The sequence below is a fragment of the Hyperoodon ampullatus genome, assembly GCF_949752795.1.
Source record: "Hyperoodon ampullatus genome assembly, chromosome: 17".
NCBI classification, from domain to species: domain Eukaryota; kingdom Metazoa; phylum Chordata; class Mammalia; order Artiodactyla; family Ziphiidae; genus Hyperoodon; species Hyperoodon ampullatus.
Genome location: NC_136930.1, coordinates 24,058,788 through 24,072,305, shown reverse-complemented (window position 1 = coordinate 24,072,305; position 13,518 = coordinate 24,058,788). Strand labels below are relative to the sequence as shown.

At 40.5% G+C, this 13,518-nt stretch overlaps 1 protein-coding gene across 1 annotated transcript; it reads left to right on the top strand.

Moving 5' to 3' along the window:
* Window positions 1-2,107: 2,107 nt before the first annotated feature.
* On the top strand, window positions 2,108-3,419 carry SLC10A5 (solute carrier family 10 member 5; the record flags this gene model as incomplete). The annotated part of the gene is given in 2 exon segments (XM_079722189.1): window positions 2,108-2,778; window positions 2,780-3,419. Coding segments are annotated over 2 exon segments (1,311 nt in total).
* Between the last annotated feature and the right edge of the window lie 10,099 nt (window positions 3,420-13,518).

The following is a 13,518-nucleotide window of genomic DNA, read 5'->3' as shown; positions in this document are numbered from 1 at the left end:
TGTAAGGGAAACATGTGCCAGCATTCTTGGAGGCTCTACGGACGGGGGCTCTGGCCTGAGAAGTCTCCTAAAGAGAACAAGATTGTGGGCAAGAGAGGAAGTCCCCCCAGTGTCTCTTTTCCAAATTACTCTGAAATCAGACATCTTTTTCAGGCTTTCTTTAGGGCTTTCAGTTGAGTCTGCTTAATATAATTCTAAGGTTGGCTGTCCCCACCCCTCCTTAGAATCTTTCTACCTGCTCACAGGCAACTAGAATTATAAGCAGAAAACCCACAAGTAGAAAAATGTTTTAAATTCACATAAGTATCTAACTACAGTATGATACAGATGAGCTTAAGCTTCATAGAATCAGCCAGTAAATACACATGAATAATAAATGACTAGATTTTTCCCAGATTTGTCAGATTTTATTCCAGGCAGTTTTCAGATAAGCCTTGGAGAACCTGAAGAAGGGGAAAGGCTACAGAAGGAAGGATCTGAGGAAAGTAAAATTTACGTTCCTCACCTCTTTGACCTGGGCAACAAAAATTGTGAATTAAGATATTTGGTCACATAACTGTAAAGATAGCTTTGGTTTCATAAAGTTCTTGTCTTATGTTTGTTTTGTTTTTGTCTTTTTAAACCAGGGAAGTTCTCTGGGAACTTAACTGAAATATCACAGAAACATTAGTTCCAGTCCCTATTTTCAACATTGGTATAGTGTATTTTGTTTTTCTCGATGTGGTACATGGAAATAAAATTTGTGGACTAGTAAAGTCTGTTGTATTTGAAAGATTAACCTACATAAGTCAAATTTTTAAAAACTTGTAAAAATATCCAATAAAAATTGCTTCGACAATTTTTGAGGAGCAAACATTTTATGATCTAAAATACTTAATGTGTAACTGTCATTGTTGCATTTGACACAGATTGTGTCATGAGTACAGGAAGGATCTGCTGAAATGATTATATGATCAAGAGACTATTAGATCTGTAGGCTCAGTAGTAGATAACTGTAGTTGGGGTTTTTTGTTGTTGGTCTTTGTCTTTTTTTTTTTTCTGCTTAGCATCAGAAGCCCCTCCTCTTGTTTGGGAAACAGAAAGTGTTTGTAAATCTGTGGGTTGAAGTTCAAAAAGCCTGACTCTTTTCCTTATTCCTGACAGCCAAGACAGGCATATGACCTAAGTTGGGTCAATTGAATGTCCTTGCCATAGCTGTGAGTAAGGAGTAGTGTTACTAGGAAGGAATAAAAGATTAGGATTAGTCAGTGGGCTTCGATTGCCCCATTGTGTCAGGGTCCAAGTGTCCAGCAGCAGTGGTCCCTTAACCAGGCTGTACCTTTGGCCATGGATCTGGCTATGTGCTCTCCCTAGGTTGCCAAGCTATCTGGTAACCACCCAGGAAATTTTTTTTCTACCTAAGGACACCACAAACCGTTTCAGTTTTTGCCTAACTGATACCATCACTGTTTAGAGTTGTGGGAAAACCCTAACTAGCCTAAGGATGCTGCAAGGCCAATTTATGGGCTCTGCAGTTTCCTAAGTAATGATAAAGAGCCACCAAGACTAAGCTCCAGGAGGGAAGAGTCACCTAGCTTGATTACTGTGGTATACTCAGCTCCTAGCTCAGGGCCCTAGAACACATATTCAGTAAATTTTTATTGGATTTTGACCTGAATGAATAAAATAGTAACACCCACCTCTAGGCCTCCTCAACATCTATTTAAAATTTTTGGATCCTGTCTGCTTTTAGTGTAGATTTTCCTTAGGAAGGAACAGAACTCAAAAAAAGATGACACTAAGGTTTTAAAATCAAGTAAGTAGGAGGCTGTTTTTCTAGTGTCAGAAATGAGGAAGTCAGGAGTAAAGATTAGGTTTCTGCTGTGATAAATTGAACCTGTTAAATGCTATGACTTACATTTTGTAACTGTAGGTTAAACCAGTTATGTCACTCATTAGATAGCTCTGTATTTGTTTGAAAAGTACAAGAGTCCCTCCTACTGGACTTTGATCTAGCAGAAACAGCTGTTACCTAACAACCTCAGACCATCACTGGAACACCTGTATGAAGAACGTTCTTTAGCTTATTTAAATGGTTTTGCATATGTAATTTATTTAAGCCTTCAAAATGATTAGAAAACTTTTTATGGTCCTGCTTTTGTCGTCTGTGACTCTTGGGGAAGCAAGGAAATCGTTTCTCAGTTTTCTGAACATAGAAAAGACTGAAATACTATTTTTCACAAAGACTGAAGAAACTGTCGTTGTAAGGTCAAGTTACAGAGATAAACAGCCAAACTCCAGCTACCTCCTTGTACAACTAGAAGATCCTAAAATGCTCCAAGTGGTGAATGAGACTAAGACCTTATCAGATGTTACCAACTTTACGATAAACCTGGTGACAGATGAAGACGGGGAGACAAATCTGACCATTCGATTGTGGGATTCTGAAGGTAGGCAAGAAAGACTCATTGAAGAAATAAAGAATGTCAAAGTCAGAGTGCTCAAACAAAGACAAGACAGTCTTTTCCAGATATCAAACCTTATTGGTAGAAATATCCTTATGCTTTTTCTACCAATGATACTGTTAAATAAATGTGCGTTTAGTTGTAAGATTGAATTACAGGTGTTTCAAACAATATGGAAGAGACCTTTGCCAATAATTCTTGGGGCAGTTATACAGTTTTTTCTTATGCCATTTTGTGGATTCCTTTTGACGCAGATTTTGGCATTGCCTGAGGCACAGGCTTTTGGATTTATAATGACCTGTACCTGCCCAGGAGGCGGTGGGGGCTATCTGTTTGCTTCTAGAAGGAGATGTCACTTTGGCCATTTTGATGACTTGCACATCAACGTTATTGGCCCTGATAATGATGCCTGCCAATTCATACATATATAGTAGGATGTTAGGGTTATCAGGTACTTTGCATATTCCTGTTTCTAAAATTATGTCAACAGTCCTTTTCATACTTATACCTATATCAGTGGGAATAATCATCAAGCGTAGACTACCTGAAAAAGCAAACTTCCTGGAGAGGATCATTAGACCTCTGAGTTTTATTTTAATGTTTGTAGGGATTTATTTGACTTTCAGAATGGGATTAATGTTTCTAAAAACAGTGAACCTAGAGGTGCTTCTATTGGGTGTCTTAGTGCCTGCTTTGGGTTTGTCGTTTGGGTACTTTTTTGCTAAAATTTCTGTGCTGCCTCTTCCTGTTTGTAAAACTGTTGCTATCGAAGGTGGGGTACTGAATAGTTTCTTAGCCCTTGCTATTATTCAGCTTTCTTTTTCACGGTCCAATGCAGGCTTGGCTTCTGTGGCTCCTTTCACAGTGGCCATGTGTTCTGGATGTGAAATTTTACTGATCCTTCTGTTCTACAAGGCTAAGAAAAGATGTATCCTTATCACAGAAGAGAAAAGAAAGAAAAATCCCCCGGTCTAACTGTTAAAGCTTTACTGAATTTTCCTACTCTGAATGAGGTACTGTAGGAGATTCAAAGAATATCTGAAATGATGCCTGCTCTCAACTCACGATCTGATTGAAAACTTGACATTAGGGGAGAAATATATAGATACATGTAATCATATGTGCTAAACACCCAATGAATAGTACAGACAGTTAAATGTACAGGAATTCAGAGGAAGGAGACTACTTTTCAAATGTGTTGGCTTGGAAATGTTCTATAGAGTTGGATTATAATACTTTATTATGGTCTCTTGAATAGGAAAGAGCAAAAAAAAAAAAAAAGTCCCCTGTAGTGATTATGATATATCCCAAGTATTTATGGAAGGGCTTCCCTTCCATAATAGGCATTTGGTAAATGCTCACACAGTGAATGAATATGTAAATTCATATTTGGAATCAATGTCTTAAACTAAATATAGCATTTCTGCTCTCATAATTGTACTTCCTCCTGTCGTCCACGTCTCCCACTAAAGACGTTACCATTTACCCTGAAGCACAGGGTCATCTCTTCCCCTCTTCTCCTTTCTTCCCTCTTCTTTCTTTCAGGATAGTCAAACTATTTCCTACAGGCAATTTCCTGTAATATCTTTTTATCAGTCTCCTCTATTCCCAGTACTACCACTTTTGTTCTGCCCTAGATTGCTGCTTCCCTAAACCTTTCTTACCTGGCTTTTGGCCTCTCTATCCACTCCCCAAGCACTGGCAGATTAATCTTCCTAAAATCTAACTTTGATCATGTGCTTTCCCTGCTACAAAACTTTTTGCCTCTTGAATAAAGTCTATATTCCTTAGCGAGGCATTTTGTACACTCTGCTCACTGACTTCACCCTAGCTTTCCAGTTTTATCTCCCTTCCCACTTCTTTACACGCAGTCTTTGCTCCAATCAGCAGATAACTTGATAACTCATGACTCTGCCTTTGTTCACACTGTCCCTGAAACCTGAGGGGACCACGTCATCTCTGTCTAGATTTTGACCACTCTCACAGACCTGGCTCAAATACCACCCTTACCATGAAGCTTTTGACTAATCCCCCTTAGCTCCCGGGAACTGAAATTTCCTCTAAATTCTCATCACAATTTTTTATGCTCATAGCACTTAGCCAACCTGGCTTGCATTACAGCTATTTGTGTTCCTATCGTATCCTCCCTATTTTGCTATAAATCCTTGAACATGCAAATTATAAACATAATATAATATGTAAACAGTATAACAGAATATTAACAGTACAATATAATAGTATGAACAGTATAATATAATAATATAAACAATAGAATACGATAACTATTCATTTTGATACTCCCCATAATATCTAGCATATTTCCTGTGTGCTTATTCAAATAAAGTGTTGAAGCACAGACTAGGGCCCAAATGAATAGTATGCTCGTTTTTATACCACTGTTGAGTTTTCAAAAGCAATTTTTAGTATCTAGTTCCAGTTTGCACTTCTCTCCAAAGAAAGTGAGGGCATCAAGAAAGAGAAATATCACTCTCAATAATTCTGCTCCCCACATTTCCCAGGCCCTTAGTTATAGGCAAATTACTTAACCATCCTGTAGTACCATTTCCTTACATAAAAATGGAGATAATAGTGTAAACTCCATCAAATTGTCATAGGAATTAAATGAGATCATATTGACAATGTACTTAGAACAGAGTATGTGCTCAGCAAGTGTTAGCCGCTATAATTATTTTACCAAACTTTAAACTTTTGACCCTGATATATCTACTGTTGGTTTGAAATACTAATCTGGTAACTCTGCATAGAGCCTAAAACTTCGAACATTTTCCTTTTAGTGTTATTCAGCATCTTACTCATAGTATTAGGGAATTTTTGTTCAGTTTGCCAGCTGATAAGACAACCAAAGTTCTTTTTTTCTTATTTCACCAAATCCAGTATGTTAACACCAAGATTCATCAAAGCGCTGGTTTGGCATGGTGATGGATGGTTATTATTCACTTTATAAAATGTTAATTGCCTACATGAAATACTTTACTACTGACTCCTTTAAATGGAAATCTCCACTTAGGGGTTTAAAATATAATTAAGCTTGCATAAATTTGACTTATGTACATTTTCATGAACATATTTTACTGACTGGGAGACAAGAAACTGCCTTTCTAGTTGCTCTTTACCCTTAACTTTGTGGTCTCGAACAAGACACTTCTCTGCAGTTCAGTTTTCAAATCTGTAAAATGAAGAGATTCAACTGAGGTTTAAGTTCTTGCTTAACTCCTAAGCATGTAATTCTGGCATAAAACTCTGGGGCATTAACACCACGGGCAGGGCGATGGGTTCAGGTTGACAAGAATAACCACTCACAGATGCTCAAGTTTTCTACTTAAAGCAACAACCAAAATATGAGTTTCTTGAGGGCAGGGGCCACATATTATTCTTTGAATTCCCTACAGTTTTTAACCAATACTTTTAATTGAGTCGTTGCTCATAAAACATTGAATTAATTAATCATTAATGTCTATGAAAGTCAATAGCATATTCTCTAGGGCCAGATTATGCCGGGGTCTGCAGTTCCAGCTCTGTCACCAACTGGGTGACATTGGTCAAGTTACTTAATCTCTCTATGCCTAAATTCATGTGGAAAGTGGGGATAATGATAGTACCTACCTCATGGTATTGTGAAGATTAAATGAGTTGGTATTAATAAGGTCCTCAGAATAATGCCTAACACATAGTAAACTCTATAATTATTATGGTTACTCTCTGCGTGTTTGATCTTGCACCTTAAAAGCAGATGAATGTGTACAAATGGAATATATTTTATTTATCTTATAGATGTATCATGGAAGATTGAGATTTTTATGTAGGAAAATTTGTCTAATTTGGATGGGGATGAAGTTATTCAATCTATTTATTTATTGTTTAAGAATGAGAGGCATAAAGCAGGCTAACTAATTGCTTGAGTTCATACCATCCATTTGTCCAACAATAATCAGTATCAAGGCTGCAAAGAACAAAAGGCTTTATTTGAAGTCTTAAGAATTGCAATTCAGGAGACACAGATTTGGGACTTCCCTCGCAGTCCAGTGGTTAAGACTCCGCACTGAAGGGGGCCTGGATTCAATCCCTGGTCAGGAAATAAGATCCCACATGCCGTGCAGCATGACCAAAAAAAAAAAAATTTATTTTAAAATTTAAAAAGAAAAAGAAGAGAGAGACAGAGACACAGATTCAGGTAAAACTGAAAAAGTATTGCAGGGGAGAGAAAGGAGCTTATGCAGGCAAAAGCCACAAGATTGTTCAAGAATTATGACTGACCCTGATTCAAGAAAGGAAATATTTGTCCTTAAGCCTCTCATGAGTTATTTTAGGGTAAGGGTCCAATAAATATGTTGAGTTTCTGGAACATTGGGTAGATGTTCTGGATGCATGTGTTAAGATAATAAGTGGTCAAAAGTTTCATTTGGTCTGAGACATGCATAAGTCACACTTCCTTGATGGACTCCTGGCTCCATTTTAGAGAGCTCTCTTAGCAATACCAACTCCATTTTGATTTTCCTTTCACACATTTTACACAGCCATGATTGGTTAGACAAAAGATCCAGAAGTAGAGGGATAAGCCATTTTTTAAAAATAAACTTTCATTCCAACCTTTAATAGAGATGATTCTATGATACACTTTTTTCCAGAACTAAAAACTCTATCTGTAATTCCAACCTATGTTATGTCAAAACGTGAAATCTTGTTAGGTATCCTGAAGATTCCACCCATAAGGAACCTGCATTTTGTGTTTATAAATTTTTGTCATTTTTAATCAAAGTCCACTAAACAATTAACTATTAATTAAGAAGGTCTTGGTATGTGGAATCTGTATTTTTTTTTTTTTTTTTTTTTTAGTGAAAGGAGTTGCCATTTAAAAGAAGTCAGCTCCAGAGACTAAATAAAGTTAACAAGCTACCCAAGATTGCAGGGGAAGAAATCACCATGAAGGGTGCTCTTTATTATGCAAATACAAGGCACCTATCACTCATGTAGGTGATGACCAGAGCGCTCTGTGGCTTGACAAAGGCCATCCTTCCCAGAACCCCTCCACGAATAGTCAGGTGTCTGGGGAGGTGTCAGGGGCATTGGATCTTGCCTCTCTTCCATTTTGAGGTTTAGCATGATTGGAACCTCTGTCATGGATGCAAGTCCGCTGGTAGGAAAGGGGAAGTCTGGAACAGTGATCCGGTCACCACACCAGGGAGCAGATTTTGTCCTGGTATAGTGTGTGGCTAAGGCTGGAACCTGACCCCTCTGTAACCCCAAACCACCTTGACACAGCAGACAGTCTTCGGGGTTGGGAACACCGGCTGCAGATGTGACTAGCTTTAAAAATTGCCCTTTTGGGAAGCCAAGATCAATGCACCAGGCACCAAGGTCTCTGCAGCCATCTGAATCACTCAGCACTGGAGTGATTTTGTCCAGCACTGGACAAAAATCTTTTGGATTGTGTGGAACCAGTTTGCAACACTGCCAAAACCAGATTGGAGCGCTAGACCTCCCTGTGTACTAGAGGATTCTTCATTTTACTTTCAGTCAGGCATTTGAAAGAAGAACAACCTTCTTGGACTGAAAAATCCCTGAGTTACTTGAGGACAATAGTAAAGTAACAGCTGAGGCTCCTAGAAAAAGATTGTACTTCTTGCTCATTAGAGGTAGGAAGCTTGAAATGGTTTTAATTTGAAGGAATGAGATATTCTATCTATCTTCTCTTCGATTACACCGATTTTAGCAGCTTTGTTTATTTAAACGAGGCTTAAAGAGGACTCAAATGACATTTCTGCAAATGCCTGGAAAATTTTATTTGGTTAAAAACCAACACTTGTCACCAAGGAGTTGGCAAGATTTTTATTTTAAGATGACTGAGAATGAAGAACCAAAAAGCTAATTTCTAAAGTTTTTTATTTTTTTTAATCAAGAAAACAAAAGCATCATTTGCTAGACAAATTGAGGTGTTCAAATCAGATACTTAGAAGGAGACAAAGTTCTCGCTCTTTGTGAGGTTTGAGAATTGGTCTCAGACTTCATGTCATTCATCTTTGAGAACTCTCATTTGCAACGCATTGGTGACAATATCCTGTCTTCTGATCAAGCTAAGAGAAGCAATCACTGCAAATGCAAGGAGCCAGATAACCTGCTTCCCTGATCCTGTTGTGGCTAAGACATCTTTTACCTGTGCACTGCCTTTTGCATTATAGTAGTAAGACTATATGATGCCAGACCTGTAATTTCAAGAAGCGGAACTTTTTTTTTTTTTGGTACGCGGGCCTCTCACCGTTGTGGCCTCTCCCGCCGCAGAACACAGGCTCCGGACGTGCAGGCCCAGCGGCCATGGCCCACGGACCCAGCCGCTCTGCGGCATGTGGGATCCTCCCGGACCGGGGCACGAACCCGTGTCCCCTGCATCGGCAGGCGGACTCTCAACCACCGCGCCACCAGGGAAGTCCGAAGCGGAACTATTTTAAGGACCATAGACTAGTCCTTGTATTTCATGCGATGCAAGCTTATCGTACTATGTATTCCCTGAATATGGACTTTGGAGTCAGTGTGTTCTACTCTTTGCTCTTGATGTGTGACTTGAGGATAAATAACTTCCCCTGAGCCTCAGTTTCCTCGTCCATATGATGAAGCTGATCATATCTTCTCATGGAACTGTTGCAATCTTTAAGTAAAATAATGCATATGAAAACAAAAGTGCCTGAAGCATGGTAAGTCCTCACTACATGGTTACTAAATGAATTATTGAGAACAGGGGCAGTTGGTTCTGGCCAATAAATGTCTGTCTACCTATCGTAGGTTTACTATAGTGTATATTGTTGGGGAGGAAGAAAACTTTCCTCTAGGAAACCTTCTAAGTTCTTCTGGCTGGTCTAAGAATTAAATTGACATGAGACAGATTTAACAGGAGAAAATCAAATTTAATTTTATACATATGAGATCCCACATACATAAAGGGGCCAGAGACCCCACATGCATGAGAGGGTCAGAGGCAGAAAAGTAAAATGAGGACTACATGCCATCCTGAGCTAAGGAATGAGATGGGGGCCTGGGGCTTCCAAGGACAGGAGGATGATAAGAAAAGCAGATGTTTGGTAATTAGATATTTGCCCTACCATATAGATGGGGCCCTTTAGATAAAGCATATCTCCAGTAATAACTCTTTTCTGAGAAAAATTTCCAGTTTAAATTCTTCTAGGTAGTTAAGGGAGGGAGAGTATTTTCTCTTGCACTCACCAGGTCTCAGTTGCCTTTAGCGCAAAATAATCCTCATGCAAAAATGGAACATTTGGGGGACGCTCCGTTATGAATCCCTACAATATGTATATAGTGTAGGTTTACCCAGCATAGTTTTAACAAATAAAAGTTGCAAAGCTAGGGTCGTATCTCCGGTTTGTGTTTTGCCAAAAGAGTAGTATGGAATAAAAGACAGGGACAAAGAAAGGGAAACAGGAAAATTGGAAGGAATGGAAGACATAAGGGATGGGCAAAATAGAGGAAAGGAATTTTTTAAAAATTACAGAAGAATGTACAGGCAGGAGAAAGAAAGTCAGAAGAACCACAGACGAAAATGAATAGGTCAGATCTGGAAGGACTAGGCAGAGGGGGATGGGTCAGGAAGCGATCACCAGCGCAGCTTGGGACTGGGGGTGGGGCAGGGAGTTGGGGGTTGGAGGGCTGTGCTCCGTTGTGGGGCGGGGCCAGAAGAAGCCGAACCCCGTGGGCGGGGGCTTCCGGGGCGGGACTTCCTGTCGGGGGCGGGACTTCCTGTCGGTGGCTTTACCAGCCTGACCCTCCTCTCCCTCTGGAAGAGCCCATCGTTGGATCAGGCTGGTATCCTAGCGAGCCTCAAGCCCTGCACCCCGAGGTGAGACCTTCCTTCCTGCGATCCCGCACCAGCCCTTGGGCGGGGTCGTCGGGCGCTGCGGGCGCGGGCGGCTCTCCGGAGTAGTTTGGAGTGGGTGGGCTCGGTCAGTGGTGCGGGGTGGAGCCCAGGGACAGAGGCCGCGGTTGGGGCGCCTTCACCCCTGCGGTTTTGTCCTGAGCCACGGCCGAGTGACACCAGGAACGGTCCCTGCGTGTGTAGCGGTTTCGCCCCCGGGATCTCGCTGAACCTTTGCGGCAGCTTGTGTAGAATACTTCCCTCTTTTTCATTTTACCGATTCCAAAGAAGCTCAGAGAGACCTGGCATACGTCCAGCGCCGTGTAGCCCAGGTGTAAGCCCCTGATCCCATGCTGTCCGCAGTCCCGCTGCTGGGGACAGGTGGCAGGAAGGTGGCATGGCTCCCACCGCAGGGAAGGTGGTAACCAGGACAGAAAAAGTTGAAAATGTTTCACGTGTTTGTCTTTGAGAAAGTGAAGGTGAACAAAATGTGTTCCTTTTTGAGATATACTCAGAACTGGTTGGAAAGATAAGGCATGCACACAAATGACCGAAATGTAAGGAAAACATTCCTGAGTGCCCTAAGAGTGATGTACAAAGTTTTATGGGGTCTTCCAGGCTTGGGTGTCCTCTGAGCTTCTCATGGCATGTTCCGTCCTAAGGAATGTCATTCAGACTCAGGACTCAGTTGTTACCTACTCAGATGACTTGCATACTTATATCTGCAGGCCATACCTGTCCTCTGAGGTCAGGATCCATACAGTCAGCTGCCTAATTGACATCTCCTTTTGGTTTCACAAAGGTTCCTCATCCTCTACTCATTAAACTTTTGTTCTCCCCACCTCCTACCCAGATCCCAAATTTGACTCTTCTATTGCTCCGTGTTTCAGTAAATGTCACCATTATCCATTCAGTTGCCCAAGTGAGATATCTGGGCATCATTAAACTCTTCCTCTCCCTCATACTCCATATCCAGTCTATTGCTAAGTGCCCTCAGCTTTACCTCCCGAAGCAAATATCCCCACTGTCTACTCTTCCCTCCACCCTCTAATCCATTCTGTTCAGCAGCCACGATGTAGTGATTCCTCATGTCTCTCAAATCAAAATCTTACCTCTAAGGCCTCGCTGGGGATGATCCCTACTATCCCCTGGCCTCCGCCCTCCCCCATTTCTCTTGATCTCTGAGCTGTCACGCTTAGGCCTTTCAGTTGCTCTAAACATACCAGGAGTCTTGCAGTTGAGCTAGTTAATACCTATTCTCTTGTCCATCAAATCTTGGTTGAACCATGTTCTTAGGGAAACCGTATCTGGTATCTAAGACCAGGTCAGAGTTCCCCTGTTACATGCTTCTCATTGCACTTCTGCTTAGCCTTTATTACATTTGTGATGTTGCCTGTGGTCTGTGATTTTTTTTTTGATTAATATCTGATTACCCACTAGAGAGTAAGTGTGAACTCTGCCTGTTTTTCCTCACTGTGATGCATTGCACAGCATATAATGGATATTCAGCACATAGCTCTTGAATGGTTAAACAGATTATGACTTCTGGGTGGAGAATCCCTAGAAGAAAGGGTGGCTTTTGAAATGAGCCTGGAAAAATTGGTAGGAGATATCAGTGCTGTTAGCAGAGGCTTAAGCAAAGTTTCTGGCTAGAAAGCAGATTCATAGTGAGAACATCTAGTTCTGTTTAAGCCTAGAAGAAAGAAATGGGAGTAAGTAAGAATGAAAAAAAAAAAAGTTTGGAAACAATTCTTGAAGTGCTCTAAGCAGTTACTCCTGTAACTCAAAAAGTGGCTTCCTTTTAAAATTATTTAAATGCTCATATCAAGAAGAAGAAGCAACTAGCAGAAACAGCTCAAAGTATCTGTCCTTTGTCCTCCCTTCCCTTCCCCTCCCTCTCTTCCCCTCCCCATTCCTATACTGTGAGCACCATGATTGGGATTTCCTACCAGTCTTCAAGGTGAAACTCTGTGTAAGTTATTCTCAAATATAAAGATGACAAAATTAGGGTTGCTTTATAAATGATCCACATTTTTCTGAGTCTGACAGCCTGAAAAGCTTCACTGTCCTGGGTACAGGTTTTAGAGTGTGGTCAAGCCAGTGGTGAGTTAGTTTAGTCTTCTCTTCAGAAGTCAGTGGAAAGCTGGACAGTTCAGAAGACAAGAATGTGTTACTTTTTTTCCTCTCTGAAACTTGGGGAAATTCCTTTTTTATTTTATTGTTATTTTTTTAGTCCTGGAATTTTCTTTCCTCAGAATGTTATGATAGAAAGAGCAGTGGACTTTAAATTCAGAACTGAGTTCGAATTCTGACTGGGTCATCTGTCTAATAAAACCTTGGGCAAATTATTTATAATCACTGAGCTTTAAGTTCTTCATCTTTACAACCTCATTAAAAATAAATTCGCGTGTATAAGGTACTGAACTTCCTGACATTGAATTAGTACATGTGCCTTCTTCTCCTTCCCTTCAAAGCTTCTTTAATTTCTATCTGTGGTTAGTGGAATGCACGGATGCCAAAACTGCAGATGCTGAAAACTGTCTGTGTTCCCTGTGTTCTTTCTCTAATTGTCACTTTATTTTTAACCCAAACATGCACCTGTCTTTTAAGACATTTCTTGTGTCCTTTCTTCTCCATTCCCTAGACCAATGCTGTTTTTTAAAATGTATATGGTATGGGCACTTTGGGAGACACTTTTATTTATTTATTTATTTATTTATTTATTTATTTATTTATTTTTTTTTGCGGTACGCGGGCCTCTCACTGTTGTGGCCACTCCCGTTGCAGAGCACAGGCTCCGGACGCGCAGGCTCAGCGGCCATGGCTCACGGGCCCAGCCGCTCCGCGGCATGTGGGATCTTCCCAGACCGGGGCACGAACCCGTATCCCCTGCATCGGCAGGCGGACTCTCAACCACTGCGCCACCAGGGAAGCCCCTGGGAGACACTTTTATAGAATACTTTTTGTTATGAAAATGTTTTTACAATAGAAGTGAAGTAATTTAGATAAAAAGTGTTTCTTAATGGACCTGTGAGTGAATACTGAAAAAAACTGAACTCTAGAATCAGGTAGAGGGTGAATCCTGAATAAAAGTATGTTGCAAATTGAGGTGTTTTTGTGAACTAACTATTCTATGATTAAGATTTTTAGAGATTTGTAACTGCTGTATCTTTGTATGTGTTAAATCTGTTCAGA